Source organism: Dryobates pubescens, chromosome 1 (assembly GCF_014839835.1).
Source record: "Dryobates pubescens isolate bDryPub1 chromosome 1, bDryPub1.pri, whole genome shotgun sequence".
Taxonomy (NCBI): Eukaryota; Metazoa; Chordata; class Aves; order Piciformes; family Picidae; genus Dryobates; species Dryobates pubescens.
The window spans coordinates 65,615,547-65,642,015 of NC_071612.1; the positions used below are offsets into that span (position 1 = coordinate 65,615,547).

Sequence of the window (26,469 nt, forward strand, 5' to 3'; positions counted from 1 at the left end):
ACAAGCTGCTAAATAACCTGAAGGTTCTTCAATAGCTGCAAACATTCATATGTTACCCCAATGCACGAACACCCAGAGGGGAAAAAAGAGATTAAACCCCAGAAGGTTTTTTTTAAGCTGGTATTTTTATTAGAACTCTCTACACAAAGCACCTTTGCCTGCCTTAAACTTACAGTACTTCCGTGAACACTGCTGCTCTGGAACACAGCGCAAGATGCTTCAGGCTACTCCGCATTTCTTGATTTGGACACTGCCACTTTAACAGCTTGCACAATGGCATCTTTATCAATGCCAAACATCTTCAGGAGCTCAGCTGGCTTCCCACTGCGTGGTACATGAGACACAGCCAGGCGACTGACTGTGACACCAGGCTCACCCACTACTGCAGCACACACTGCTTCTCCAATGCCCCCTGTGGAAAGAACGTCAAACGTGACACACATCTGTATGCTTCAACAGGCGACACTGAGACTGCAGGTGTATCTGATCCAAAGGTCTGTGCAACTTCAATCCTCCGTTCATGTGGTTACCAGAAACACCAGTCACAACAATGTCTGAGCTGCCCATTTGTGGAATGAAAACATTCCTTATTTCAAAAGCTTTCTGAGGACAACCAGCCTGATATTTCCAAGGTACTTACAAACTGGCAGTAGGAAACATACACCTCTAAAGGGTACAGAATTGTCAGGAAGCCTCTACCTCTTCACCATCAATCACTGAGTGCCAGGTTAAAAAAAATGTATTTAGACTGAGGAGTATTTACAAGTGTGATTAATGTGCTGAAAGTCTTAACTGCCACCAGCCTCAACAGCATTCAGAGCTCCATCTTTTCCCAGTGCCTGCGCTCGCCGCCAGGCACCTCTCTGAGTTATGTAATACAGTCACAACCTTTGCTTGGAGCTCAGCTCAGCCTGAATCACCATCAGGGGGACAGAGGATGCAACTGCATAGCAGCAGGAGACACACTGGAGGCAGCAGTACTGGGGAGGAAGAAAGCTACTGTCAAGAGCATGGGCTCTGAGACCTGGCAGTAAAGGCACCTTGGTGCTACACTTCAGTTCGGATGTGTCCAGGAATGCTTCAGGCATGGTGTGATTTAATCAAATAGCCTCCAGCCAGGGGTATCTCCACAGATGCAGCTGGTAGGAGTGGGCTCACAATCCATTAAAGGATTGCTGTGTGTACCCTTGACCTTCCTTGACTGCATCACGCAGAGAAAGCTGTTCCAGTGCAAATCGCATGCTCATAGAATCATGAAATTGTCAGGGTTGGAAGGGACCCCAAGGATCAGCCAGTTCCAACCCCCCTGCCATGGGCAGGGACACTTCACACTAGACCAGGGTGCCCAGAGCCACATCTAGCATGGCCTTAAAAAACCTCAAGGGATGGGGCTTCTATCACCTCCTTGGGCAACCTGTTCCAGTGTCTCACCACCCTCATGGTGAAGAACTTCTTCCTGATATCCAATCTGAATCTACCCATTTCTGTATTTTTTCCATTCCCCCTAGTCCTATTCCTACTTGACAGCCTAAAAAGTCCCTCCCCAGCTTTCTTGTAGCCCCCCTTCAGATAGTGGAAGGCCACAAGAAGGTCTCCTTGGAGCCTTCTCTTCTCTAGACTGAACAGTCCCAAATCCCTCAGTCTGCCCTCATAGCAGAGGTGCTCCAGCCCTCTGATCATCCTTGTGTCCCTTCTCTGGACACATTCCAGCACCTCCAGACCCTTCCTGTAATAGAGGCTCCAGAACTGGATGCAGTACTCCAGGTGGGGTCTCACCAGAGTGGAGTAGAGGGAGAGAATCACCTCCCTCAGCCTGCTGGCTGTGCTTCTCTTGATGCAGCCCAAGATGTGATTTGCTTTCTGGGCTGCAAGTGCACACTGGTGGCTCATGTTGAGCTTCTCATCCACTAGCACTCCCAAGTCCTTTTCTTCAGGGCTGCTCTCAAGCCAGTCCCTGCCTAGCCTATATCAGTGCTTGGGATTGCCTCAACCCAGATGCAGGACCTTACATTTGGACTTGTTGAACCTCATGAGGTTGGCTTGTGCCCACCTCTCCAGACTGTCAAAGTCCCTCTGGATGGCATCCCTTCCCTCCAGCGTGTCTGCTGCACTACACTTGCTGAGGGTGCAACTCAATGCCACTGTCCATGTCGCCAACAAAGAGGTGATTTGGTACAGGTCTGGCATTGTGCAGAGCTTTAGATTTAGGATAGAATAATGCTGATAAAACACTGATGTTTTCAATTATTGCTAGGCAGTGTTTATACTAAGTCAAGAAATTCTCAGCTTCTCATGTCCTGTCATCAAGAAGGTTAGAGCAGCACAAGCTGAGAGGGGGTACAGCCAAGAGAGCCGACCCAAAGGTATATCCCATACCATATAGGGACGTTGTGCCTAGTATATAATCTAGGGAAGTTGGCCGGGCGGGACAGACTGGGGGACCCAGCTTAGGGACTGGCTGAGCATTGGTCAGCAGGTGATATGCAATTGCATTATGTATCACTTGTCTTTTCTTGGGTTTTATTTCACTCTTTGCTATCTTCCTTTTCATCAGATTAACTACTATTATATTTTATTTTTATTTCAGTTTTTAAACTGCTCTTAGCTCATGGATTTGACTTGGTTCTGATTCTCCTCCCCATCCCAGCAGGCCACAGGGAGGAGTGGCTGCATGGTGCTTGCCTGCTGGTTGGGGATAAAGCAACTTCCAACAGATGCTCTCTGTTTGCACATGGGCTCATCTTCACAGGACACGTTTGCACAGGTTTTCAGGAGCTTGCCTGTGCAAACAAGACATGTCAGAGAGCAAGCAGCAGCAGGTTATGGCGTTAACTCCAGCTGGCAGCCAGGCACAACTGGTGTTCTCCAGGGCTCAGAATTTGGGCCAGTTCTGTTTAATGATCTGGATGAGAGGATTGAGTGCATTCCTAGGCAAGAAGCTGGACAGGATATTGATCTGCTTGAGGGTAGAAAGAGACCTGGAAAGGCTGGACTGATGGGCCCAAGCCAGTTCTATGAGGTTCATCAAGGCCAAGTACCAGGTTCTGCACCTGGGCCACAACAATCCCATGTAGTACTCCAGGCTTGGGGAACAGTAGCTGAAAAGCTACCTAGCTGGGAAAGACCTGGGGGTGTTGATTGACAGCCAGCTGAATATGAGCCAACATGTGCCCAGGTGGCCAAGAAGACCAACAGCATCCTGGCCTAGATCAGGAATAGTGTGACAAGCAGGACTGGGGAAGTGACTGTGCCCCTGTACTTGGCATTGGTGAGGCCACATCTCAAATACTGTGCTTGGTTTTGGGCCCCTCACTACTGGAAAAACACTGAGGTGTTGGAGTGGGGCCAGAGAAGAGCAATGAACCTGGTGAAGAGTCTGGAGAACAGGCCTTGTGAGTGGCAGCTCAGAGAAATAGGGTTTAGGCTGGAGAAAAGGAGGCTGAAAGGAGACCTTCATCACTATCTACAACTACCTGAAAGAAGGTTGTAGTGAGGTGGGAGTCAGTCTCTCCTCCCAAGTAAGATGTGATAGGATGAGAGTAAATGATCTCAAACTGCACCAGGGGAGGTTTAGATTGGATACTGGGAAAGATTTCTTCACTGCAAGGTTTCTCAAGCATTGGAACAGGCTGCCTGGGGAAGTAGTTGAGTCACCATCCCTGGAGGTGTTCACATAATGTGTAGACAAGGCACTTAGGGACATGGTTTAGTGGAGGACCTGGCAGTGCTGGGTTTGACTAGATGACCTTAAAGGTCTTTTCCAACCTAAACAATTCTATGATTCTACATAAAATTCTGGAACAGAAGATGGAGAAGTCTAATAGCAACTACTCTGCTCCTCTCCAGAAGCATTTGATCTTAAGATTCACTTGGGAATGATCTTAGAAATTCCTTCTCATATGCATCATGCATTTTATACCCTAGTTCAAGAATACTCAGAATCTGTAAATATGTGAAATGAAGGACAAAAAAAAAGGATGTAAAGTGCCCTGGCTCCTCACAGGCTCTGCTCTTTATAGTAGTGGAAAAGAGAGAGGACTTTATCTCAGAGTGACTGTGGACACTGCCCAAACCATCCAATTTCAAGCAACCCGGAATCAAGCTTAAGAAACCTGCAGAGCAATGAGACCATTGCTCTTACAGTTTCACAAGCTGCAGAACAGCTGCTGAAAAGCCATTCTGAGAACATTCTGTGCAAAATCATGGCACCACAGCAGGCATTTACAATTTCACTGGGCACAAACAAATCAGCACTTCACCTGGACCAAGCATACAGAGGGGCACAGAAGAGTTAATTAGAAAGGCAGCCCCAATTAATGCATTATATCTTGTGAAACTTTTAACCCTCAGTGTCACTTTATAGCAATGAAAAAGGCTAAAACCTCTGTTTTGCTTTAACTGAACAGTATCAGCTCCCATATTTCAATCAGGTTGCTAGAAGCTGTGAAATTTCCAGCCTTGAGAAACCACTGTATGGGCAGTGAGCTCCTAGACCCAGCTCACCTTCATGGTAATGATCCTCAACAGTGATGATTCTGCCCTTGGTTGCTCTGGCACTGTCAAGTATTGTCTTCTTATCCAGGGGCTTTATAGTGAAGGGATCAATCACACGGATGAAGATTTTTTCTGCAGAAGTAGAATGAAATGATTTGCAGCATACAAGACAGTACAAGTGGTAGAGGCAGCCCCTGCCATCTTTTAGAGCCATTATGAAAACCATCTACAACAGAACCCAATCAACCCTATGGCTTGTCTACCACAGAACCCAACCAACCCTAATTTTTCCACCTATTGTTTCTTCATGCACCTTGTGAGATAACTAGTAATACCCACACATTCCACAGACAAAACTCTTGAGGCAGAAAAACTTTGGGTAAGTGATTTGAGGTCACCAGGAGCACCTGTCAGCATAACAGCACTCTAACTGGCCTTCCCACAGGTGACAACAAAATGCAGACACCAGGATATTCTTATTCAGACTGTTAATCACAAATTTCTTCCTAGATCTTTATTTTGCCTTTAACTTTAATGTCAAACCAAACACAATTTGCTCCTGCTTCTTTGATCTGTAGACATTCTGATTTCTTCATTGCAGGATGCCCACCTATCAGTTATGCTTGTTTGAAGTGTCTGCACTGCCCCAGCCCTGATCATGGCACCCTTAAGGCTGGGATCAAACCCAGAATTTGTCCTGTCATCGTAAGGCAGGAGAGCTCTATACAAATGGTGACAGTTCATAGATAACAGCAAATTACATGAGTTTTGTTTGATCTTGGCTAGCTGAACACAGGCAACTCTTAACAGACTTAAAGAAACCCTATGTTATGTTGAGTGAAGTTGAGTGACTGAAGTCTTTTTAGTGCCCAATATACTCAGACATTTCTTCTGCCCTAAGGGATTATCTCTCCACAGCTGATTTTTCACACTTCAAGATTAGCATAGCATTGCCAAGCATGGTAAATGGAGAAAAATAACAATAGCTCCAAAAAGCCAACAAAGCCTTCTGGCTCAAGGTCATGACAAAATATCCATTCACCTAGATACAGCATACAAAGCTACCCATAAGCTGCGGGCAGCATTAATTGTATTATCTCTTACTATTTGTAATCTCTTCCTGGGTGATGGCTACTGACTCAAATTTTATCTTTTCAGTGAGATGTCAGTGCCTTGCATTTGAAAGTACTGCTTCCCATGCTAGTTCAAAGCTGATACACTCATTCAAAAGCAATAAGTTAGCAGTGAACACAGAGGCACCGCCTCTCAACAGCATAGTGTGAGCACACACAGGTGATGTGGCTCTGCTGACAAACTGTGTTTTGGTCATTGGGCCCAGCCCAACTCTACTCTGCTGGTACCCTGGCCTACCCAGACTCCTTACATACTCCCTCTGTGATTCTGCTTGATGAGCCCTTTCTGACAGATTGGCAGTTCTAAGGACACTGATCAGTTTGGCAATTTTCATGGCTACTAACATGGCTAACTGAAACATACTCAACTAGGCAAGGTTGGCAGACATGCACTGTTTTGCACTTCATCAGCTTAACAGGTGACTATCCCTCTGTAACACTTTAATGTTTACTAGCACAAAAGGTGAAGTAGGCTGGGTGGTACTGATTTCTTTGAAGTGTTAAAAAAAGGCAAAGAAAAAAACCCTTATACTCTGATTACCTTTTCTCAGCTGCTCTGCTGCAGCCAGAGCCTCATGTAGAGTGACTCCTGCTCCAATCACAGTCACATGGTCATCCTTACTCTTCAGAACCACCTGCAAGAAAATATTTCCATGTACTGGTATTTCTAACACTTCTGGAGATTTTATTGAAAATATCTAATCTCTAGTGTTGGAATGCTTTACAGGGAGAAGAGCTTTAACAGGAGAAACTTTGGGTGTTTTTTCTGATTCTCTTTATCTGGGCAATATTTACCTTTGCCTGTCCAATATGGAAGTCCTCATTGTTGTTGTAGATGACAGGGTTTTCAGGACGACTGGTTCTTATGAAACAAATGCCCTGGTTTTGAAGCAAACATGTTGTAAGTTACAAACCCAGGAATTTTCTAGTTTGTAAACCCTATGAAAAAAATACAGCAAAGCTTTTTCTATTTGCTTGGTTTTCACTCCTTGCTGTTGTTTCTGGTTCTATTGAGTCAACTTTTCTCTGCTCTCAACCCACCAATTGTAAGATCCCTGTGTTACATTCCTTTCCTCTCCTGCCCCCACCCCATTCTTTTTTCCACAAACCACTCATGTGTTGCACACCAAATTACTACTTCGGTACCAGAAAGACTGAAGCTTTTTCAGATTATTTACTCCTTTCTCAAGGTAAATTCCTATGGCCACCAAAGGAAATAATCCAACCCAACGCTACTAATGACGTTTGACCATTACTGTGTCAAATTAGCTGAAAGTAAGAGATCAGAAACTGTCACAGCCACATGAGAAGTCTTAGCTGTCTTCAGCCACAATTTAACTGCACCTACTGGACTCAGCCTCCATGTCCAGGGAAATTCTCAAGATAAATTTATCTTTCCACATCCAGCTACAACACTGACACCAGAGATCTCATACGAGGAGTGTACTTTCTGTAAGTTTGCTGAAGACCACAATCGTGTTACACTTGTCCTTATTTCTGAGCTAGTTATGACTGCAGTCATTGTGTAACCATTTAGATCTCTGGCTCACAGCATTCCTGACTCTTCATTCAGTACTAGCCAAGACAGAATGTCTGCAACCCTTCCATGCATTCCACTGCCACGCTGGAGCCTTCGACAGAATTTATGTGGGCAGAGAGATGTAAGAAACATGCCAGAAGCAACAAAAGAAGCTAAAAAAATATATTCTCAGGTTCAAAAGTAGTGTGATGCAAACCTTGGTGTTGGCAGCTAGTTCCACTGCTTTTTCGGTGGCTACAGCATCGCTAGGGTAAAACACAGTGGCATTGGGAATAGAACGGAACATGCAGAGATCCTCCAGTCCCATCTGAGATGGCCCATCCTCACCTAAAAGAATTAAACCAGGGTTACAAAACAGTAAGTGCACATTTATGCCACTCAATAGAGCAGTGAAGTTCAATGTAAACCAGACAAAAAAAAAAGGAGGTATAAAATCAGGCACACACAGGACATGCAAGTCTACCTGCTTGAGAAAAGAATCATCTTCTCCTTAAACTCGGAATCATCTAAACAGTAAATAAAGATAGAAAGAGACTAAAAAGAAAGAGAACTAAGGTTACAAAGAAAAAATAGGAAATAAAGTATAACAATAAAACAACACAAAAGGAAGATAACCACAGTAGAAAGGGTACTGCTACTGGATGAGGGTCACAAAACATCTGAGCATTTTCAGATTTACATGTACTGAGGCTGCACAGGCTACATTTGTACTCATCAACAGTATTCCTCTAGATTGAAACTGCTGGAAATGTGAAAGGAGAATTGCATGTGTTCCATTAGAAATGGAGAGTATGCTTGCTACTACTACTTTCAAATTCTTTGGCTCACTTCAAGATTAAATGAAGGGTATGTATTTTTCAATACTATATAAAGGCCTTTCAAGAACAACACAGCCCCCGTGCTGGTAATTCAAAGACTTGAGAGCCTTATGGCATGAACTGCAGATCCATGGAAAAGAATTGTTAGCCAGAACACGTGCTGGATGCCATGACTTTCCACAGTTAGAGAAACAATCACCACAATACCCCCCTGCCCCCAGTGACTTTTATGTAATGGTGCTTTGGGAATGGCACTGTTCCAAACCAACCATGCAAAGAGTTCTGAATCCAGTCATGTCATAGCCTGCGGAGCGGAGCAGGGCAGTAAGCCTTCCCACATGCATCCACTACCTGTTACTCAAGAAGGACGAGCTCACGAGGAAGAAGGAGAGTATTTTCATAAGAGCAGCACAAAACTCTGAAGAACTTTAAACATGTTAAAGAAATCAATCATTGAACTCTGGTACTATATATTAGTAATAAAGTAAGAACAAACCAGAGAAAGAGAGCGGCTTGGCTTTCAGTTATGACATGAAAAAAGAGCTCAGCATCACAGTTTCTAAATCTGTACACACTCTGACTGGATAACTGGGATCTCAATGGGTATTTTCCTTTCCTAAAATGCACCCACACCATGTAGATGTAGAAGAAAGTGAAATTTTGAAGAGCAAAATTAATGGGTGCCTGAATCAGAACCTTACCCAAGATAAGAGAGTGCTCATGTTTGTCCTGCTTCAGCTGGTGCAAATAATGCCAGCATTCACAGGTCACACTAGTACTAGACCAGTACTGAGCTGACAAGTGCATCTGATTTACATGGTTTTAGAGTAATGCAGACCAAAAAAGAATAATTTTCAGTAACATCTGCAAAACCTATATCTACAGCTTAAGAAAAATAGAAATGTGAGTGCTTCACATGAAGTATTTAGAACACAAAACTGGCTGTGTAAACAACAGGTATGCCTGGTTTTGATACATGTACACTACCATTTTGTTCCCTACATGTTCAGTCTGGAAAATACAGATTTTTCCATGATTCTCTTACAACTCTGAAAACATATTTAATGTTTCATTAGAATTTTGGTCCATCTGCAGATATTGCTTTAGCCCTGAACTTCATACAAGTTCAGCAGGTCAACATGATAAGTTATTTGTCATAAATTTAATGGGTCCAAATTTCAATGCAACAGAAGCCCAGGTCTGCCTCGAACTGCATACATAAAACCTCAACTTTCACCACAGATCTAGTTAGGATTCTGAATTTCATACAGGCCCAAAGTTCTAATAGCAAGTGTACTTGATTCATACCCTTGCATTTAAAATTGCATTTTCTCACTGCTAGAGGATTTCTCTGAATTACTCTCTTTCACAGCTTGGTTGCAAAGCCTTGTGTTCAAATTTGGTTTTGAAAATCAGAGTTGAGGCTTTGTAACTCAAATGACTTCATGCATTTCACAATCGCAGCTCCCAGCAGAACGTTTCAAGTGCTGAAATTTGAAACTTGGAAGTGTAGTTCTAGGAGACAATTCAGGTAACTCAAAGGAGTTTTATCTTAAATGAGCAAAGACTAAAGATAATTGGCTTTTGTACCAACACTCTTTGCTGCTTGCTGAAAGATTTACACTGGATAGAATGAGACTATGATGAGGGCAAGGCCTGATTTTAAAAAGAGGCTTGTAAAAGAATCCCTCCCTTAATGACATATACAAGCCATAATCTGATGTACTCTACCTACAGGCTGCACTACTAAAGCACACTCTATACTGCTTCAAGTTAAGCTCAAGTTTCTGTGTGAGAATACACACATTTATGAAGTATCTTTAAATCTTTACCAGCATTACAGGTCAAACTATTTTGCTTTGAACCCTCCTCTAAACCACACTGCCAGCCAAAACAATTATATCAGCTGAAAAACATGTATGCTGAGAACTTTAATTTACTGCTCCTGATAGTTCTCCTTTTCTTTCTTCTCCCCTATAAATACCTAGCAGGTTTTCAAGCATTTTTTTCCCTTGGTCTGCAAGTCTGTTCCTCTTTTCATGGGTGAAGTTCACGCATTTCATTAAAAAAAACTAAACTTGCTTCCTCCCTCAAACCAAAATCAAACCCCAATCTGATCTGACACACACCAAACAGTTATGATGGGAAGCAAAGACCAGAAGTCACTGCCAGCAAGGGTACTCAGTCTGTTGCTATGCTGCAGCACACTTGAAATCTTATTGGAGGGAGTAATAGGAGCCAACAGAGAAACATCCATGAACTAGCTCAAAGCAATTAAAAGGTGTTCCTCTAAGGTGACAGCCAGCCTGAAAAGCCTTTACACCACTGCACACAGCATGGCCAACAAACAGGACAAGCTGGAGCCCACTGTCCTGCTAGAAAGCTACACCCTGCTAGCCATTATTGAAACTTGGTGGGACAAATCCTGTGGCTGGAGTGCAGCTCTCAATGACTACAGACTGTTCAAGAAGGGACAGGTAAGAAAGGAGGAGTAGAGGTATTGCCCTTTATATCATGAAAAAGAGTATGAAGAGCTTCCTCTGAAGCATTGCCACAGGCTTATAGGCAAGAATGAGGCAACAAAAGGACATGTTGGAGCACCTCCAGAAGAGGGCCACAAAAACGATCACAGCAGTGAGGTATCTCTCCTATGAGGAAAGGCTAAGAGTTGGGGTTGTTCAGACCGAAGAGAAGGCTCTGGAGACACCTTACTGCAGCTCATTGCAGGGCGTTTGGACTAATGACCTGTAAACGTCCCTTTGAACACAAACTGTTCTGTAATTCAGTATGGTGAATGACGGCTTGATGGTTGTTGCTTCATAAGTACTTTGAGATTTTGAGTTTTTTTTAAATCAACACATTTATAATTCCAGTAGTAAGGAATACTGTAATAAGTTGAAGTGATTATTTCAAATTGTGATTTTCAAAGTCATAGTGAAATAACCATATTTATCCCTTGTAAAGTGTATTTGAGCCTGGTGGACAACAGCACCTGTGCAAAAATAAATATCTTTAGTCTCTCATTTTAGGGGCTGGGAAACAAAGGTACAGTAAGCCTATGGCTATTCACACCACAGAGGACAAACTGTAAAGATAGAAAGGCTCCTTGCTTTCAATCCCATCCCTTTGTATCACTCTATACTTGTAGATTAGAAGAGTTTATATGGAGAAGTACTATTTTCATTAGGCAAAGCTGATAAAAAAAAAGCAGATGAGCTGATGAAGGCTTGACATCTTTTGCATTCTTTCTAAATATGTGTCTGATAAAAGTGAACTGCAAACATGACCTCTTCCTGTACAAGGTGGCATGGTTAAACCACCACAGCTCATTGCCTCCACAAAGCACCATGAGTTTGTCTGCTAGACACTTATCAGCACTTCCCAGCTGTTTAGTGATAAATAAGCCAAGGCTGGCCTCACCAATAGAAACACCGCAGTGTGATCCGCAGAGGTTGATGTTACTCTCGGAGATGGCAGCCATACGGATCTGGTCAAAGGCCCGTGTGAAGAAGGTAGCAAAGGTGCTGGCAAAAGCAACAGTTCGGTCACGAGTGGCACAACCAACTGCAACACTCACCTGAAAAAAGCAAGATTGCAACAAGAACAGTGAATTCCCCAACACCTCTGCTCCTTGTCTCAACTGCTAGCTGCTGGTTTTGGTCCTTACTGGCACATTCTTTCCTTTAACTGCTCCAAGCAGTTATTCACAGAATAGCAAGACTTTACTCCTCTGAGTTTTTGTGGATCAAAGGCCTATACTTTCAGTCCAAAGGACATGCCTTTACTACCTCCAGCAGATAAAAATTCTCATTACTAAGTGGGAGGAGATTTACCTGTTATTTGGACTAGTATATACCAGACAAGACAGAAATTAGAACCAAGTCTTCAGCAAGACAGACATTAGAACAAATTCTTTCAATTTGTTCATTGCTATAGTTATGTCATACATCTTTTTTTATGGAGAACCGGTCTGCTCTTTGTGGGAAATTTCTCCTAAGTTGATGCAAATCCAAAATGCCTAAATTAAGCTGCTCATGAACTGACCTAGTATAAAATTTGCAATCGGCAGTCCATGGGTTCTTTGGTTATAAATCACTAAAGACAACAACAAATTTCTGCCTGAATATCTTTTATTTAATTGCTTTGGTGAACCCATACATGTGGCAACCAAAGACTCAAACACACGAGCTATCAAATAATTTTAGTCCTTTCCAAACAAATGTCATCAAGGTAAATTTATTAACTGTTTCCCTGCCCTTATCTTTATACCCCTGTCTAGTGCTGAACTCACTGTCACATTGTCACATTCCATTTCTTGTGAAGGAAAAAAATAAATCCTAAAAAGTCTTTTCAGAGTTAAATCATTTCAAATCACATAGTGGAAAGTACTCCAGTTGTTTACACGCTGCTGAAATGCAAGCAATATGACCACAAAGAGAAAAAAAGAGAGGACGAGTCAAGAAAGAATGATTAGAAGTACTCCTGTTGTGTTGTATTTGTAAGCTTTTGCCACAGCCTAGTTTTTCCCTGAGTGTGTAAGTTAAATATCCACGAAGACACATATTAAAAGCAACTATTAAACTGCTCTCTCTCTGAAGAGACTGAATGCTCTCAGATCCTGCTGTGTAATACCAGTACTTCATAAAACCAAGAGACCAGTTACCATGTTCTGCTCAGCAATGTAGCACTCAATGTAGCGACTGGGGTGCTCTTTCTTAAATAGCTCCGAGAAGGTCGAGTTCTTTGTGTCTCCATCCAAAGCAATCACTCGGTCATTAGCATGGCCCAGTTTTGCAAGTGCAACACCATAAGCTTTGCGGGTAGCCCACTAGGAAACGAAAATTATAGTAGTACTGTTAAAACTTTATGTTCTAGAAGGTTGTTTTCCATATTCTGAGAGTGCACATACAATTGAAAAAGAACAAACCAAACCCAACCCAACCAAAGCTATTGTAAATGTCAGCAATATCAAAAGGAAGTATGAGAACGGTGACACACAGAAGAGTAAACCAAACCCAAAAGTACAGAGAAAAATCAGGATACACACCTGAGCTGAAATCAGCAACTCTCTATCAATCTAGCTAGGGAATTTTGAAAACCTTAGTTTCCAGTCCTGGAAATTCATTGAACCTCAGGACATTAATTTTAAATACACATAAAATAGTTTGCATAATTGACAATGATTACAAAATGTACGAGTGATTTGAGTCTTTCCATTTTAGTATATCCTTTCAACAGCCAGTGAGTTCAATGTCTATGTAACACTCCACAGAGATAGGTGTTTTTCAGGATACTCAAAACAGGAGAAATTTTGGTACTTGAAATCGTTGCAAGTGATAACAAAACCTCATGCTACCCATTAAACAGCTGCACAATTCAAAGATATGACAAAGAGTGAAAAAGGAAGGGTGTACCTTTTCTCCCACTTTGTAAGTTGGTGGAGACGGCATCTTAATGTTTCTAATATTTACTATGGGTGCATCTTCTTCCGGGAGGGCTGGGGAAAGCTTCTTCTTATTTTGGATTTTGTCATCTATTTCCTGAATGACTTGCTCTGCCATGTTTTTTGGCAGGGGCTTTCCATGCCAGCTTTCCTTATCTTCAACACCTGTGCATTTGAAATGACATTACAAGTAAGAAAAATATAAAAACTGTCAGTTTTTAGCTGCAGATTTTACCCAGATAAAAGGGCAGTAGAGTATGACAAGTCTAGTGTAGTCTTCCAATGAAGAACTTCCTTATTATTCCCACTGTAAACAATGACAATATTCACTTGCATTAAGACAGACATATTGAAATACATGAGAGAAACTCAGACTCAGACTCCATATATTCCAAACTAGTGATGAAATTCCAGTGTCTTCCACTGAAATAGTTTTTAAATTGGCACTTAAAAGATCTGGTCTATAAGTGTGGCAAGAAGTAAAAAGTAAATCAGTGTGAACAGTTAACATGAAATTTCAGCAGTTAGGTCTAGACAAACAAACTCAGCCAAGGTTTCAAACTGCAGTTAACCAAGCTGTCTAGTCCAAACAAGATCTGACATTTTACAGCTTTAATAAGCATTAACAGCTTCTGATGACTTACCTTTGTGCACCTGGCACTAACAGCAGAATTACCTCTCTGGCTGATACACTGATTTTCATTGAGTAAGTCATGAAGAATAATGAATTTTACTTGCTTGCTCAATGAAAAGGAATGAAGATATTCACTGTTGTTATTAATATTTATCTGGTCAGAGATAAAATTCACTGCTAAAAGCTATACCTGCTAAAAATACTGCTAAAAAGCTGCTATAAGATGAAGCTGAACAGAATCATGGCAACCCTGACACAATGAATATGTATTTACCCCATTCCATGGATGAAATTCCCAGTAGCTAGCACACATCTCACTTGCAAGAATCAAAATTACTTTCTTATCTCTAACGTTGTTGAGAAGCATAAGGAGTCTGAAAGACTTTTGTATGCTGTAGCTCAGATGTGTGGATATGTATCTATCCACCAGACAATAACCCCGAGGCAAATTTCACATCATGTGAAAACTACAAAAGGACCTTAGAGGTACCATGAACTTCAAAATTCAAACAGCTGCTAACCTATGAAATAAATTCTATAGACTACTGTATCTCAACGAATTGCATCAGAGGATATAAAACAACCTATAACATGACCAGATAGCTTATGTACTGTATCTCTCACAGCTTGGTCACAATTGCAAATGCAGCACCTCTCCTTTTCTACACATTTATACTGCCTGGCTGCTGACAAGCAGACCCAGTTATCTGCAACACAGGGAGCTTCTGTGACAAAGGTAGTCCCTTCTCAGAGTAGTCTCTGTGAGCCTAGGGTTCAAGAGCAACCAAAGCATGTCACCCTCTTTTGCTATGGAAATTTTTCGAGACCTAGTCATACAGTCCAATGTTGCTCCCTGCCCCCAGCCATCTTTCAGACTAGAAAAGACTAGAACAACTTAAACACACCTGACAGTAGAGGAAATCCTACTCTGCAAGCAGGGATCTACAAAAGCCCAGTCAACAAGGAAGTACATCTGGTTGTAAAAACTGGGTGCCCCACATCTTTACCTGCCTCCAATGAAACTTCAATCTAATGTCCTCCATAAGAAAAAGCAACAAAGCAAAACACAAATTGGGTTAAATTCTGAGTTTTCAGCTTGTATGGTAGTCAAAAAGTTCATAGGATCCCAACCTTTTCCTAATGTATGAAACATTAAACTCCTCTCATTTTCTAATAATTGCCCCTATATTGCAGCACTATGTACATATGATATACTCAGCTGTATGCAAACCAAGAGCTGTTTTATTACCTGATATGCCTTTGCCCTTAAAAGTCTTTGCAATGATGGCTGTTGGCTGATGTTTGGCCTGGCCAAAGGCTTTGCAAAGTTCCTCCACACTGTGTCCATCAACAATAATAGCATGCCAGCTAGAAACACAAACAGATCAACTGTTCATAAAGGGGTTTAGCACGTCACACTTCGGTAGTTAGCAATAATGATAACTTCATTCCAATGAATTGTCTTCTTAGGAGACACAAAGTATGCCAGAGACATGAACAAGCATTCACCTAATATCATAAGGTATCATAGTTCCATTTTTAACTCAAAGTGAGTCACAGAACAATTAACAGCTACTAGCAAAATTCACAGCCCAGAGATAACTAAGGTATCCTACATGTCTTCATACGTAATAACCATTTTTAATCACAAGAGCAAATCAAACACCTAAAAATTAATTGAAAAACTGTCAATGAGAGTTAACAAAATAAAAATGCTCAGTTGTGAGTTACATGGCTGCTATTGTATCTCACAGTGTTTTACATACAAATAAACATTTCAAAACTACATGAAAGCCAATACACAAAGCATTGTTATAAGTAATGGTTTACATGCTCTTTTTTTCTGATCTACTTGCTCTAACAGTACAAGTGGTCAAACAGTTACAAAGTCTCTATCTAGCACGATAAAACTGGTTTAAGATCCTGTAGCAAATGAGTAAGCAGTGCTTTTACTCTGAACAAAAAAATCCTGCCACTTTTACTATTCCTGCTGTGCCAGTATCAGGCATTATGAAAGACCATCTCTTTTGGCAATGGCGTCCTTCAGAGCTGAAAGCTCCTTTGAAAAACGCTGAAAAGAAAATAAATCCTACAGTTTCAAGCAGCAGAGTACACTGAACTTTTCCCAATCACATACCCGAAGGCTTCACAGCGTCTCTGGTAAATTTCAACGTGATGCTGCAGAGGAGCAGGGTCACTTTGTCCAAGACGGTTAACATCAAATATAACAACGAGATTATCAAGCTTGTAAAACCCTGCAAAGGCCATTGCCTCCCAAACAGAGCCTTCAGACAACTCTCCATCTCCAAGCAGACAATACACTCGATAGCTAGAAGAAGAAAATTTGTAAAATAATCAAGTTTGATGTGTAAACACAATCAAATCAAAAGCAAAACCCCTCCAAGAATTCATAGCGAGTGCTCCATGCTTTTTCCAGGCCAAACTCGCATTGCTCAATGTGTTTACCTCACATAAACTTATGTGACCTTAGACAAATTAAATTAGATACTTCTGAGCTGTTACATATGAAAAAACTCAGATAAGAAATACTGTACTCCTTTCCAGACCTTTGTCTCAAAAAAAAAAAAAAAATCAAAATCAAATCAGGTCTTAAGCCTCCTATTGCAAAGGCCTGAATGAACAGGCCCATTAGACACTGTTAGTGATCGTGCTGAGTCACGGTGACAATGGATGAATGGGCACTGCCTGCTTCCTCATTCCTGCCATATACTGTCTGGAAGGACGACCACTAATTTAATTTCAGGAAGCTACAAATTGGGGATGAACTCAGCTACAGATTAAATCATGTTGCATAACCAAATTTGGAATCTGGGAAAAAGATGCAGTGTGATATGACTTTTTAGACTATTTCTGTAAACACTGCAACTGCAGCTTTTTATTCAGGTAAAACTCATTTAGCAGAGTACTGCCTCATCTCTACAGAATTCAGCTGTTGTGTTTTTCTTTTACTATCACATTCTTTTTTGGGGATGACAAAACTTTGTAAGCTTTCAGCACCTCAAAAGATTAAAAAATAATAGTAAATTAGCTTTCAAATATGTAATTTAAAAATAAAACAATCAAGATGGCTGTTAGTGATTTGCTTTTACTAGACATTAAGCTGTCACATAAGCTGCTCCCCAATACCGCATGCAGGACCACCTTTTTCTTCTGTCATGTAAACACTGGTTAGATTTTTTCCACATGCAGCATCTGTTAAACTCAATTAAAATCAGCAAGTCATCTTTCACAGAAATGATTTCAAGCTAGTGAAGTGTAGGACACACTAACTGGGCAGCCTCTGCTTGAATGTACTAGAACTGTCACAAAAAATACATCAACCACATCAGGCTATTTTCCTTCTCATACAGATTTGCCTTCAGACATCTACTTTTCTGGTGCATAAAACAAATGGCAGAAGCAGTCATTTTTGTATCTATGGAGTCGAATGCCTTTCTGATAATATTGTGAAGACCTACTTTATGATTCAATAGTGCTGTTTTCAACCATAATAATTTCTTATCTAAACACATGTTCTCCATTACTTGTCACGTGACTACGAACAGAGGGTCTCTCTACTTTGGATCTTCCTTGAAAAGAGACACAATGCTGATCTCAAAATGGCTGGCAATTGCTCTCTCTGGAAGTTAGAGGCTGCTCCAACAATTTACTACCGTCTCTGTGCAGGGACATCCCCTTGCTGTGCTGTCAGGTTACAAAAGGAACACACATGGGCACGAGTTCTTGCTAATCTGTAAATCCTTGGTAGTTTCATTGGCAAAGGCTTTGTAAGTATCAGGCTACTACTCTATCATTTAAAACCTGAATTTGAAATAAGATTTGAGAATGAAGGATAAAACAAAGGAGGGTTTGTTTTCTTTTAATTGATTGAGCTAAGAATAGAATTTCACAAAATATTTCTATTGAATGCCTACAATTATGAAATATAAAGATGGAATTACCTGGCTCTGTCAAAGAATTTGCCAGTGTATGCCATGCCACAGGCAGCACCAAGACCCTGACCAAGGGATCCAGTGGCCACATCAGTGAATGCTTGTCTCTGAAAATAAAAAGACAAAAATTATTTTACAGTTAAGAAATGGAGGAACTAAATTCCAGATGATGCAAGAGACATCAAAATTCAGCTTCTCAGGCGTAACAATGTAGTGCAAGTCTCTCCAAATCTCACCCTGTTCCCTTTCTTTCCCTACAGTGCATATACCTTGAATACCAGTACCACAAGCTAAATAGGCTCTCCAAGAGGTAATATTACCCTGTGGCCCAAGAATTTCTCAGCTATCCCTTAAATGGCAACAGCTAAGAACTGGTGATTTTCTGTAAAAACGTGAATCAACTGATTGAGAATGGAAAGACCAACGAGGTGACCAAATAGGATATAAACTCTTGAAATACCTCAAAGCTTCCTAACGGATGAGAAAAACAATGCTGGAACTTTATATAAACCTTTTATAAATGGAAAATATTGACATAGGGGAGTGTAAGGGAACTGTACTACAACAATAAAGGTAATTTTTATATGCTCATATACAGACACTGATTCAGTTGTGAAGCTGTAAATGTCATCATCCTTCTTGTAAGTCTGTATCCTTCCTGCCCTGTATCTGGCAACCAAGAACTACTGCAAAATACATGTACTCCTTTTTACACAGAAAACACCACCTTATATCAAAGATCATAAGCACTCACTGGTACTGGGTGTCCTTCTAAGACAGAATCAATTTTCCTCAAGTTCAGTAACTCTGCTTCTTGTAGAAAGCCAGCCTCTGCCCAAACAGAATATAAAATCGGTGCTGCATGACCCTAGAGAGAAATGTAAATTTTAAGTGAAGTACAAGTTTCACAATGTCCTAGCATGAAGGCAAAATTCTACAAAGCTGACAAACTCTGGAATCAGGTTCTTATGTCTACTAAGAAAACACCAAATTCACTTTTACATTACAACATTCACATTGATGTGTGTTTCCAAGTACCCCGTGCCCCTGCATGGAGCACCCCAGCTAGCTGACTACAGTTAAGAAAGAAAGAATGAAGTACTCTCAAGGGCTATTTAGGATGACCTTGAGAAACTCAACTTGGAAGAGCAAGAAGATCTCTCTGTCCACTATGCAGGTTTAATTCCCAAAAGTAGTTTTGGTATCCAAATGAAAATCTTGGATTCAGTTTGCTTAGGTCTCTTTCAAGAGCTGACCATTGTTCACTAAACCAGTAAGCAGATGGACGAGCACCTATATTATCCCCTTAGGATGTCTTGAAAACATTTGTATTCAAGGTATGATGCAGTGGCAACAGGCAAAATTTTAAGCTTTATACTCTTAGATTCATGCAGCCAGATCCAACTGGGCAATGACACAGTAGCAGGCATCTTCCTCCCATGGAGTAATTAGGAGTCAAAATGCATACAGGGGTTTGAATCCATTTAGCAGCTTTAGGCAGAAACCCTAATTAATTAGAGAGAGGTGAAGCAAATACGAAGAAGCAGCTCTTCTTGCTTTACCACCCCAGCATTAGCTACTTGCTTTTCATCCTGTTACTTATTTCAGAATTGCAATCAGAAGTGACAACAGCTATTGTATCCAATGCAAGGGTGTAGACCATCAGCTAAGCAGCACTATTGTAAGCTACCATGTGAAGAACTCTTACTCAAACATGGAACCTGTCTCACTAAAATACTTAATCTGCTATTTTTTACATTGTTATGCTTTCTGAAGGCCTCTCAATGGCCTTTATGTGATATAATCTAAATGTCCCTGTGATTTGCAAGGACACAATGCAAGAGGGGGTGGAAAAACTAATGGCCAATCCAGATTGCAGTTTTGTGTTTTTTGAACCATTGTGGATTCAGAAGTAGCACTGACTTTAATAATACCGCTGGCACAGCAGGAAGACAAACTACTCACTAACCTACCATAACTATTTCATATAATGCTCCCTGAAAAGCTGACAGTAATTCGTGCACATTGTGACATGACCGCAGGCATAACAGCATGGCTGTGTTTAACAAGTAGAGCACAAAAGCCAACTGTGACTGACTTGTTAAAAAAATGATTATGCCAAAATAAACCAGATGTTAATATTTCTCGGATCTATAGACAATATAACATTTGATTATTTAACATTAGAATAACTTAACTTATCAAGTTTTCATTTGTCTTTATAAAATAGACTAAGTCCAAGCTCTCCAATACATCCAACACAGTTCTATGTAGATGCAAGCATAAGTAAGCATAAGTCAAGAAATGAAAGAATCACAGAAGACGAGTTGATTTAATTTACAGACAGTTCTTTACTAGCAGACTGCAACAGTATAGTGTAATAGTTATTATTTTACCTTTGAGAGAACAAACCGGTCGTTGCTGGCGTTTCTGGGATCTTGCACTTTGTACCTCATGGTATGGAAAAACAGCACAGACATAATCTCTGCTGCACTGCAACATGATGTAGGGTGGCTACAAGTCAAGACAGACCCAAGATTAACACATCTAATTATTGTTTGCTCAGGACCACATCTTTAAAACATCACCTTACCGGTGTCCTACTCCTCAGCTTTAAAATACAGTCTTAAGTGATTTTGATAACCCATCCCATTTTATCACTATCCTAATTCCAATTAGTTGTACTTTGAGACAATGGGAGCCTTCTTATCTAGTTGAAGCACATGTTAAAAAATAGACCCTGGTGACACTTCAAGGATCTTTCAGATCTTCTTCATGCCAAGGCACACCAGTGTAATCAGTGACTGTGAAGCACAGGAAATAGTATGACCCTGTGCCTGAAATCATACCCTACTGATTTATCTGACAGCAGAAATTGACACTGATGCAGAGGAAACAAAGACAGGTTTCCACAGTACTTTAGCCATTCACTGAGTGAAGGAATTAAAAAGTGTGGCATTATAACTGATTCAAGTTCTGTTGCACAGGCAGTGACTAGTAATGAACAATTAACTTTTGCAGAATGTTCTAGAAGACCTAGAACTGTGTAACACAGGCATTATTTTATGTTATCACATTTGAGCTGATAGAACCAGACTTCAGATTTCTAAAGAGGGCATTAAGAAATACAGTTCCATTTCAGGAGGAACTATGTCATACTGTATCAAGAAGTGCCTAGAAAGTGTTATTTCCTAGTGGCAAATACTGAGTTATTCCAAGACAAGGTATATTGCATTTGAAGTGTAATAGAAGGGCATACAACTACTTTTATTAATCTACATTACTGTAATTTAAATAATGATCACTGTAGGCAGTTTGAAGGGATGGCATTACTTGACCACTTGAGTGTATCAACACCGCCTTTGCACTTGTGATAAAGCATGAAGGGGGAAAGGAGGCTCTTTAAAAACCTCTGTGGAGTGTGGAAAATCGCATTTTTCAGATTTCACTTGCATAAACAGTCATTCATGACGCCAGGTTGCCACTGAAGTACAGGAAAGTGAATGATGAATAGTAAGAAGGGTATGGCTGCAGCAATCTGCATCAGCTTTGAAAAGAACTTGCAGTCTCATTTCACTTTCTCTTCATCTTTTAACATCTTGCTCTTAAAATACTTGAGCTTACTTATAAAACTGGATAAATTTACTATGAAAGTGTCACATTTTGTTTCCCACATGTACATTTACCATGCATGTTAGGATTAGACAACACTTTCACTAGAACTTTAATCAGAATTGTCTCTTCCAGTAGTAACAATCCCTCCCAACATCCCCAACAATGCTGTAATAAGAGAACAAACACATGCAAAACACTAGCAAAATATAAATTCTGGTTAGTGCCCATCCCTTAGTACTCACACACAGGGAACCAAAAGAATTAGCTTTAAACCATAGTTCAAATATATTAGTAAATATTTATGTATTTGAGTTAATCAATAAGCCTTACATGCTTGTTTAAAGCTTTCATTCCTTTAATTTTATTGACTTGATACTTAACCATACTTCTATGAACTCCTGGTCCTGGTAAAAAAAGTTTTAAACAACCTAAAATGGCAATGTGTGGAAATAAAAAGAAGTAGAAAAAAAATTATAAATTACTTGAAAATGGGTGAAAATAAAATCTCATTAGAACTACAGGTTAATCAAATTGCTTCCTACTAACAGAAATGACCCCAAATTTCACTACACATCGCATACCATAAAATCTAAAACCGACTACACAGTTTTCTTTAAATGTAGCCCTCTTAACTACATCTACTGCTCTTCTATTAGGTCACACTTTTTACTAAGTTCCATTGGAAGAATCTCTTGCTAAGGCTAGCGATGTGTATTTGGGCTACTTGTACAAGAGGAGGGAAAAAAAACCCACAGTAAACCATTTGCACTATTGTCATGCAAACTTTCCCATCTATTCCTGATAATCATATGAACAACCAAGAACTTTGTGGTGGTGACCTGATGAACATGTTCCTCTGCCAGATAACTTCTACTGAAGAACTGCCTTAGCTTTGAAATATAGCCTTTTAGGAGGAAGCCAAAGCACATCAGAAGACTGAAATCCTGGATCCACACACACAAAAAGTAAAATAAAGTACTCCAATAATTCCAATGTAGCTTTGTAGAGGTTTCTTTAATGCTCTGCATCAATTTGTATTAGCTCTTCCTACACATCTCAACTGAAAATGAATGGTGGAGGAATGTCAAAATGGAACAGAGTGAAAGATAAAAGCCAATAAAAGGAGATGTTCTGCAACAAGTGATTACACCGCATTATGAAACTTATCTGCCTCTTAAGAAACTATTGCAACTTCCACTTTTAAAAATTTAACCATCTAATTCTAGGAAGCTAGACAGTGTTTCAAAACTGCAGAAAAGTATCATTAGCTCTGGGAGACTACCATTTCTGATGAAAATGTCTGCACTACTTATCTAAAAAAAAACACCTGTCCCATGCCCAAAAGCAAGTATGTTCAATCTTTGCAGCTAACTCAACCAAAAATCTTTCCCCATATTTTAGGCACAACACTTTTTTTCTAGTTCACTGAATTTTTACACTACACCTGGCAAAGTACTCAAAGTGACATGTTTGAGCATCACCATCATAATACCTGATCTTTTAGCTCTTGTCCGGACAAGGGCTGTTACTTTCTCTAACAAAAGTTAGACAAGTAAAGACTGCAAGAACTGGTGTGTCAGATCCACCCTGCAACCACTTGTGTTGCAACATATGCGACAACCTACAGAAGTTACTTCCTTGACAGAAGTAGGCAGGTCCTGTTTTGTTTGAAGTGCTTTTACTGCAAGTATTTCCTTCAGTTTTACACACTACACCTTTAACAAACGCAATTTTCCTTAATGTCAGTGCAAGCACAATAATTCCTTTATTAACTCTAAACTTCTATTTAACTTGCACTCCAACCCCTTCCTCCATTTTTTGTGTACACCAGCAACATAAGCAAAATTCACTGCCTCCCTGAGATTTTGGAAAGAACATTCATCATGTATAGCTGGTTTAAAAATGTACACGATTTGCCCAATATCTCAACAGTCTTTGAATGTCTTTTTCATTTAGGCACACAGCTATACCATCATGTTGGTAACCAAATCTTACCAATCAAGAAAATACATGATTCGTCAACAGAATCTTCCCCTCCAGAGCTAATCTTTCATAAGCTGCTCATTACCTGCTTGTGTAATAATTCCAGACTCCACACAGCTCTAGTGCTAGAATGAGCTAGAGTGATTAATAAAATACCTTTGTGTAAGATGTAAGTATTGCAGCATAAAAAGTTTCAGTAAAACTGCTTTTACTGGTTTTCTATCAGTATGGGGAAAACAGTTTTACTACTGAATTTCATAGACCGTAGAAGAGAAGAAAAGGTTGTAGCAAGATTCTTATTCTTTAAAAACACATCAGATACAACAGGAAAATAATTTTAACTGCAGATAAAAGACAACTGATATACACCTCTATGGCATGCTTAAAATACACACTGGAAGCTCAAGACTGTAGCCCAAGGGCAACTAAGTAGATTTGTAACAATTTTTCGTGCCTACAATTTTTACACAGGCTTATGTAACACTGCCTGTACATTGTAGCTTTCAAATAAATTAAGAATTAAAAGAGCAGTTTTTGAGTATCCTATACTTTTCACTCCAGACTGGACCAAAAAAGCTTCAGTGTTGTGAAAACCCACACCTATGACAAGCCTAGAGGCTCCCCATGTCCCCATACTCCATTTTACAGCCAAGAATCAAAGCAGCATTTTCTCTTGCTGCATGCAAAATGAATGAGTAAAGTTCAGTTTCTGTATGCTTTGAGAAAGAGTCACATGAGGTAGCCCATGCCAGACACAGGGTGGACAGTGTAAGGCAATTCAAAGCAGTTTTAAAGTATTTTAGACAGCACCTTTCTCCACACAAACCTCAGCATTCAAAGAACTCCTTCATGTTTTTTCGGTTGGTTGTTTTTTCTGCTTGTTGTTGTTTAAAACAAACACACACACACACACACTATGCTTCAAAGCCATCCAAAGGAGGAAATTGCAACAAAATGGGATACATGGAAAAAAAAAAAGAAAAAAGACCAGCACTCTATATGGAAAAACTCGACTGTATTATTCAGGCAGAAGAAAATGGCTTTAATATTACATGAGTAAAAGAGGATTGTTTGCAGACTTTTTTTTTTTTTCCATAGGTAAAGCACGATCAAAGGAAGGCTAACGCTGGAATCTGCACACATCAGAGCCTACACTAAATCCTGTCCAGAGGCCTGAATAAACTGCCCATTTGAGACCGCGGGCATTTCACAGATAATCCCACTTGGGCTCACTTGAAATTCTGTGCAGAATTAGTTCCAACTGACGGGCACGAAATGACAAAGAAACCGCTTGTGCCTCAGGCACAAATTCTTTGGTTTTCAGTCCTGCATCAACTTAGCATTCCCAGCCTCTCTCGACTGTCGCAACAGCCGCCGGCTCTGGCGACCGACGCGGACCCGCGGCAGGGCAGCTGCTGCCCCGCGGCTGGGCCGGGCCGGGCCGGGCCGGGCCGGGCCGGGTCGGGCGGCCTTTGCCCGAGGGAGCCTCACACCTCGCCCGCGGCCGCCATTTCCAGACGTGGTTCCTCCATACCGAGCCGATCCCCGCGAAGCCCCCACATACTGGCGGGTATCGGAACATGAGAATTCTAGGGACGTGGCTGCGACCCTCGCGGTACCATCCCACTCCCCCACCCCAGCCGGCGCTCGGGCACGTCCTGCACATCTCATCCCAGTTCCCGCGCATCTCCCGTCCCGCCCCGGGGCCGCCTTAGCGCTCTCGCGGGAGTAACGAATGGGCCGCCAGCATCCCCGCACAGTCGGCGTTCTGCCCAGCGGGGTGCAATACTAACGAGGGAGCAGCTCTGCCCTCAGAAGACACCGGCGTGCCCCCAGGCAGCTGGTAACGGCCAGACTGAGTCCAGTGCAGCCGCTCCCAGCGCCACCCTGCCCTGGCCTCGCCGCTGGTCGGAGGCACGCCCCGGGATGCGGGAGCGCATCTTGCAGGAGCGGTGGGCGCCTCCTGACCGCGGGCGCACGACCGGACTGGCGTGAAGCCGCAGCACACCTCGCCTGCCTCACTCACCCGGAGCCGGCTGCGGTCGTGGCCTTGATGGAGCTGATACGGAGCCGGTTGGCCGTGTCCTTCAGAGCCTGCAGGGTCTGCTGGTCGGGCTTGTGGTAATCCTCCATGTGGGCGAAGCAGCAGGGCCGCGGCGGCAGAGGGGCTCGGGCAGCGGTGGCAGCTGGGGCTGGGCAGGGCCAGTGGCACTCCGCGAGGGCTGTGGACAGCACACCTCAGCAGGGCCGTGCGGTGCCGCGGGGGCGGAGAGAGAAGAGCCAGCAGGCGGGCAGGCAGCCGCCCCGCCTCCCGCCGCGCGGGGCCAGCCGTGCGCACACTGCCCGCAGGAGCGGCGGGGCGGAGCCTTGCGGGCCGCCGGCTCCCCCTGCCGGCGGCAGGAGGCGGCTCCGGGCGCCCGCTCGTGGCCGCGCGCAGGCGCCGTTGGCGCCATTTCGCTCCCCGCCGGTGAGGAGGTGGCGAGCGATAGCCGTTCACAGCCCTGCGCAGTACGTGGGAGAGGTCCTGAGACTGGGAGTGGCACCGCCAGGCTTGGAGGGAAGGGCTCAAACTCAGGTTTTTCCACCATTCAAACCTTGCTCGATAAATCTGTTTCAATTTCCACCTCAAGCCTGGTCTTGTCTGTAAAAGAATTTCACGTTATCCAGTGCCTCTTGCCAGTAACCTTGTTTCCCTACACCGTCAGGAGAAATACTAACAGAATTATCTTAAGTGGCTTCCTTTCCATAAGAAGGTCACATTTCTACAATATACATGTAGAAATTTAACAAATACAGACTTTTATTTGGATAAAAGAGGTACTTCACCAGCCATAATCAGGAAAAAGATTTTCTCTA

The 26,469-nt window shown here is 41.8% G+C and overlaps 1 protein-coding gene across 1 annotated transcript; it reads right to left on the reverse strand.

Moving 5' to 3' along the window:
- Positions 1 to 94: 94 nt before the first annotated feature.
- On the reverse strand, positions 95 to 25,891 carry TKT (transketolase). Its single transcript, XM_054167697.1, has 14 exons — positions 25,640 to 25,891; positions 20,412 to 20,529; positions 18,770 to 18,883; positions 18,025 to 18,122; positions 16,200 to 16,391; positions 15,312 to 15,430; positions 13,400 to 13,593; positions 12,649 to 12,813; positions 11,406 to 11,562; positions 7,364 to 7,494; positions 6,423 to 6,506; positions 6,169 to 6,262; positions 4,504 to 4,626; positions 95 to 412 (listed from the first exon to the last, which is right to left on the reverse strand). The coding sequence occupies exons 1-14, from the start codon at positions 25,744 to 25,746 to the stop codon at positions 225 to 227; spliced, it is 1,884 nt and encodes a 627-aa protein (XP_054023672.1). The 5' UTR covers positions 25,747 to 25,891; the 3' UTR covers positions 95 to 224.
- Positions 25,892 to 26,469: the final 578 nt, after the last annotated feature.